Source organism: Euprymna scolopes, chromosome 8 (assembly GCF_053919585.1).
Source record: "Euprymna scolopes isolate OS-2025 chromosome 8, ASM5391958v1, whole genome shotgun sequence".
Classification (NCBI taxonomy): domain Eukaryota; kingdom Metazoa; phylum Mollusca; class Cephalopoda; order Sepiida; family Sepiolidae; genus Euprymna; species Euprymna scolopes.
This window is the reverse complement of record NC_136489.1, coordinates 161,061,380-161,067,835: the sequence shown is the minus strand read 5'-3', so window position 1 is coordinate 161,067,835 and position 6,456 is coordinate 161,061,380. Positions and strand designations below refer to the sequence as shown.

The following is a 6,456-nucleotide window of genomic DNA, read 5'->3' as shown; positions in this document are numbered from 1 at the left end:
CAACTGTTGAGTGGTTGACCTCAACTTCAACAGCAACTTCTTGTGTGGTTTTGCGAGGATTGGCTTCAATTAAGGCTTTCAAATGTTCGTTATCAACCGCAGTCGGCTGGTCGCGACCATCTTCATCTTTGAGGCTCTCGTCACCACTGCGAAATTTCTTGAACCACCATTATGCCACATGTTCGTTAGTGGTCCTGGGCCAAACACATCATTGATATCACGAGCTGTCTCGGCAACTTTTTGGCCCAGTTTGAACTGGAACAAGAAAATTGTGCGGATTTGAATTTTGTCCATGCTGTCGAAAAGCCTGCAAAAAAAAAAAAAAAAAAAAAAAAAAAAATATGAACAAAGACATTGAGAACGGCAACGAATAACATGATTCGATAGAGCAAAAAATCTGCTTCAAAATGATATATAACATGGCTATATATATCAATGAATTAATTCAGAAATCATGTATAAAAGTAACATATGTGAGAAAATGATATTGTTTTTGCACCAACCTAATAATTTCGCCATGAAACAAAATGTCTTATGTACAACATGAAAAGAAACTGGAATCTTGGGAAGATTTCCATCATTCTAGTAATTATAGAAGCAACCAAATTCATGAAAAGGAATTTATAAAAAAATACCTGATGAACCAAGTGCAAGAGAAATACAAACAATTACCTTTAAAGGAAGAGTTAGAATCTTAAAAAGATCTCTCTGTTGGAGTAATTAAAATAGCAGGTCTGGCATTCAGTAGAATGCCTCATCCCAACAAAAACAAAATACGAAAAGAAAAAAAAAAAAAAATCTACACTGGAATTTTCAGTTACAGCTATAAGAATTCCTAGATAATTAAATAAAATTGTGTGATCACTTCTTGTGCGTCTGTGTATGTATTTCTCGTCTCTATGTGATTACACATTAAAAAAAATATATATATATTAATAAATATGTAGTTTCGCATACAAAAAAAGTAAAAATAAATAAATATGTAGTTTCGCATACAAAAAAAAAAAAAAATAAATATGTAGTTTCGCATACAAAAAAAAATAAATAAATATGTAGTTTCGCATACCAAAAAAATAAAATAAATATGTAGTTTTGCATACAAAAAAAAAAATAAATATGTAGTTTCGCATACCAAAAAAATAAAATAAATATGTAGTTTCGCATACAAAAAAATAAATAAATAAATATGTAGTTTCGCATACAAAAAAAAATAAAATAAATATGTAGTTTCGCATACCAAAAAAATAAAAAATAAAATAAATATGTAGTTTCGCATACAAAAAAAAAATAAATAAATATGTAGTTTCGCATACAAAAAAAAAAAATAAATAAATATGTAGTTTCGAATACAAAAAAAAAATAAATAAATAAAAAATTTACAAAACCTAAAGAAAATAAATAAATATGTAGTTTCGAATACAAAAAAAAAATAAATAAATAAAAAATTTACAAAACCTAAAGAAAATAAATTCCAATGAAATCAAAACAAAATAAAGGGTTAAAAATTTAATTTATTATTATTTTTTTTTTCATCAACCAGAAGCCTTGCTGCCAATTTATTTATAAGATGGGAGACATGGACTTGTAACATTAATAATCACAAGTTTCGGCAAAAATGTTTACAGCCACTTTTGTCTCAAAGTCTGATCAGGAAAAAAAGGGGGTATATTGACACCTGCCAAATTTCAAGAGAACAGATGTACTCCCAAAGTGGGAAGTGGGCGGGGTGAAGGAGATGTTAAAAAAAAAAAAAAAATTAAAAATAAAAATTTGTTATAAAAAATTTCTTTTAGTCTGTGCCAAAATGCCAATATGAAAAATATTGTAGATTTCAACCAAGAAGTTTAAAAAAATGTGTTTTTGATATAAATCTGGCGAAAATGATGGCCAATTTTGATCATTCATACAGCCACACATTCACACGTATATACATGCATATATACACACACCGCACACAGTCATGCACCGATTGACTATATACAGATGCTTAATCGAAGGCATTGTTATCGTATGCACGTATGTAAAATATCCGTGTCGGAAATGCCGACAAACGTGATGCTAAATGCATACATAAGAATGCATCCGTGAAATTCATTCACACATGACAGCACGGGGAGATGTTCAGATGAGAGAGAAGTGACTTGTCTTGATTGAGAGATTATGGTTAATCCCATTGGCAAAGAATAACTAGCACAGAACTATCTTTTCAGTAGATGCACGCAGGCACACAAAAAGAGAGGGAGGGGGGGAGAGAGAGCTGATGTCCAGGCTGTCAAACCTGAAGAGCACGTTTTGAAGGTGCTGTCCATTTTAAACAGTTTGAATCAATAGTCTTGAAATCTGGTGGACGTTTGGATTTTTTCTCCAGAAACTCATCAATCAAATCCTACAAAAGAAATTAAAAATATTACATAAAAAGAGAATCAGAAGAAAAAAAAATGTAAATATTTAAAAGTTTTTTACACACGCAGGACTTACAAGACACCAACATTACAATAAGTTTAACACATAATAACTTTACATTCAACAACAAACAATTTATACAAATAAAAAGCCGTAGGAAGTAAAATGGCTCCCAGCTTTGCTAACATCTTCATGCATACATTCAAACAAAAAAGCATACAGTAGAACCCCGGGATACGGCATTAAAAATTAGTAACAAAATACAGTACAGTATACAATATACATGTATATAATCAAATAAGATTATAAATAACACTGTAAAGAGGGGGCAAATACCATAACCAGAGGTCGGAAAAACATTGTATTACACATCGTAACCTGGACCCCCCCCCCCCAAAAAAAAAACAATGTATCCTAGGACTATCATATCGTTTTTACTGTCCACACATACCACCTCAAAGCATCACTCTTACAATCACATAGATGATATCTTTGTCATTTGGTCACACGGCGGAAAGACACTTCTATCAACTGACATAACAGTTTTAAATTCACAATCGAACACTCCACCACACACGTCCACTTTTTAGACGTTCTGCTTAACATTTCCAATAATTATTTCACCACATTACAATACTGAAAGTGACACAATGTTCAACGAGCGCGATCAGAGATGCACCACTCTACAACTCATGCTCTATACCGATCCAAGCTATAACATCAGGACCATTGCCAGCGCCTTCAAAATCCAAATTTGAACTATTCAATACTTGAGGGCACAGTTCAACGAGGTTTCCAGTTTATGGTCTTTGATGCGGTTTCAAGTGAGGTTCACATCATGCCACCTCACATCTCCGAAGTCGGCTTGAAAGTCAACACCAAAGAGTACTTGGATGTGCTGAAGAGTGTGGTGATCCCCTAGTGGAATCAGGTGGCTGCTGACAGACCCTGGGTGTGGAAGCAAGACTGAGCATCGGCCCACAAGTCCAGAGACCCAGGCTTGTCTTCAGAAGGAGTACTATGACTTCTCTCACTAGCCTCTCCCAACCTGAACCCACTCATTTGGTCATACGTTGAGAACATCACCAACATAACCACCTACAAAACCAGTTGAATGGCCGCAATCAGCCAAGTATTTGCCGAGCTTCTGCTGGCATTTTTGCAAATGGCATGTTCCCAGTTCTGGACCTGTATCAACACGATGATTAAGGCTGAAGGTAGCTACATTGAATAGATGCCAGCTCTACTACATAATCAAGTAACCCGAATTGATTTTTTTCAATAAAAATTTTAAAATAAAGCTGCAGTGTTGTTTTCTTTAGGGTGACAAATTTATTGTTCCACTCTGTAGTATGATCGGAATAAATGAAAAATATTTTGTTGTCAAAATTATTTAAAAATTAAATTAAAAAAAAAAAAGAAAAAAAAAGCTGCAACCTCAAAAAAAAAAAAGAAAAAAAAAGAAAAAAAGAAAAAAAAAAGAAAAGAAAGGAAACCTACTTGTCTCTTCAGAACCAAATGTTTCCCTTTCCAATATTTGAGCATTCCCAGTGCTTGTAACGTGCTGACAATGTCATTTGCATTTATCGCTGTTTCTTGACTTACATCTAGAAGACAAAAAAAAAAATCAGACATATTCAATATTTTATCATTATGAAAAGAAAAAGTTTCAAGTCAAAATGTGTTGACAAAACATCTTAAAAAGAATATATTGTAATCTATATTTGAATATATTCTTTATGTTTTTTTCTGTTAGTCACTTGTAGATACCAAACTAACAAAATCGAATCGAGAGTCAGTGCTATAATAATTATGATAATAAAAAAAACATACTTCAAAAACTGCTTGACAAAATTGCTTCAAATTTGTCATGAAGCATTCATGGCATACCAAATGTGTTATTCTAATATTATTACTACTACTAATTATAATAACAAGCAGTGCATGCATGGCCCCCCTCTGGTGCTGCATGTGAGATGACGCCACAAAAAATAGTGAAGAAATGATGAATGTGAGAAGTGTTAGGGCCAACGTTACCTTCACATTTTTGTAAAGTTTTAGAAAAATTTAATTGATGAGACAAAAGGTATGGGGTAAAAAGTGTCATTTTTTTTGCAATTTTGTGGCATTTGGAATCCCTTTTGAGCTCCTGGGAAAACCGAATCCCAGTGAGAATGAACAAACGGTGCAGTTTTATGCCTTAAGACATGTATACTTGAATGCAGCACTATGGAGATTCACTATATAGACATACATGTCAAGTTTTAAGTCATATGAAAAAAGAGCTCGAAAAGGGCATGTTTTTTTAGCCCTGAAAGTACCAGAGAGATGCGAACCAGAATTTTGCCAGGGTCACCCATACTGAATCTATATTAAGAACAATGGGCTGCACATTTTGGCCGAATTTCAGAAAAATCTAATGGATGGATCAAAAGTTATGGGGGCAAAATGTGTCTTTTGAGCACCTGGGGACACAATGGAAATTTTCGCAAAAATTTTTTTTTACTGTGCACATCTATTTAATGAAATACAATTTGTGACAAAATTTCAGGAAAAACTAATGGACGGTTACCTGGCAATTGTCTGGACTAACGGATGTACAGACGCCACTGAAATCATAGGTCCCTCTCCGATAAATTGGGGGACCAATAAACCTTTATGGATTCAAAATAGTGCTCAAAATATGAAACAAAGAACATTTTGAATATCAAGTGAATCAAAGGAGCAATAGTACTACTACTACTACTACAGATATAAATATCATATTTTTGTAAGTGTTCGTCTGTGAAACAATAAAGCCATGAAAAGTAAAGATTTCAGAGTGAAAATTACCAAAAACAAAGTAATGATCAGTGGTTGTAGAAAGTCCGCTTGTTTATTTTGTGGAAAAGGGGGTTGACAGCAACTTCATTTTTTTTAGTACGTGTAAGCATGATATGATATGATTTTACCAGTTTGCGTGCAAAAAAGTGTAAGACAATGGAGATAGATGAGAAGTCAGATATGGAGAAAATATACTTGAATGACATGGCTGTTCAGGTTGTGCAGAAGTTTTATTACCTTCGTAATACAATCAGAACACAGCAAAAAAACTGGTGCTGATGTGATTGTAAGAGTGAATGTAGTAAATTCAGGGAACTTCTGCCATGTTTTTTTTTTTTTTTTTTACTTACGTTCACCCATAATAAGGCATATCGCCACTTAGATGAAAAGGGTTACTAATTGAGACCATAGATTAACAAGATGTCTGTTTATGTTACATTTAAACTTCTGCTCAACAGTGAAGGGGTGAGATTTTATTGCTAAGCGGGTTTGCCAGGGATATGTACATTGAGGGGGCACAAGTGCAACAAGTTCATCAGAGCACATTCCATTAAAATCCTTGTAAAACAGGCATAGACATGAACCATTGAGGCGATGGGACAGGGGTCGGAGCTTAGTTGACAAAGTGGGACCTACTAGATTGAAAACACTATTTTTTACTAACTTCACTATCAGCATTACTGTTTTTATTTATTTGCGGACTGTTATCCTCATCTTCATAGCTACTGCTGTTTCACCACGTTTCAGCCAACTCATCCCCTGGCCTTCTTCAGGTGATTAACTGCGACACGATAGGAATGTTGAGTCTTGTCACTATCCTCAGTAATTACTGCCTTCCATAGTTGTTGTATTTACTGGGGATATAGTTACGAGACTCAGCATTCCTATCCTGTCTCACGGTTAATCATCTGAAGAAGGCCAGAGGATGGGTTGGCCATAATGTGGTGAAACAACAACTATGAAGATGGGGATAACACTTCGCAAATAAATAAATAAATATACAAATTACTTGTTTTAAAGGGTTCAAAAAAAAAAAAAAGAAAAAAAAAAGTATTACTGCTTACTGAGAAGGTTCTATCAGGCATCTTAAATCAGAATTATTTGGCAAAAACTAACAAAGTGCGATAAGCCGTATAAAAGATGTCTGAATATTTACCTAAGGCGACTTTAAACCTGGATATGCCAGGCATCGTCACAAGCTCCTCTAGTAGACTGTTGTTTTTTTTCTTT

The 6,456-nt window shown here is 34.0% G+C and overlaps 1 protein-coding gene across 1 annotated transcript in view; it reads right to left on the bottom strand.

The window, feature by feature from the left end:
- Positions 1–1,493: 1,493 nt before the first annotated feature.
- LOC145283959 (histone acetyltransferase KAT7-like) overlaps positions 1,494–6,456 on the bottom strand; it is an 82,925-nt gene continuing 77,962 nt past the window's right edge. Inside the window, exons 13-14 of the mRNA XM_080133057.1 lie at positions 3,904–4,010; positions 1,494–2,386 (exon numbers count right to left, since the gene is read on the bottom strand). Coding sequence (XP_079989183.1) covers positions 2,273–2,386; positions 3,904–4,010 — 221 coding nt within the window. The 3' untranslated portion in view covers positions 1,494–2,272. The remainder of the gene's footprint in view (positions 2,387–3,903; positions 4,011–6,456) is intronic.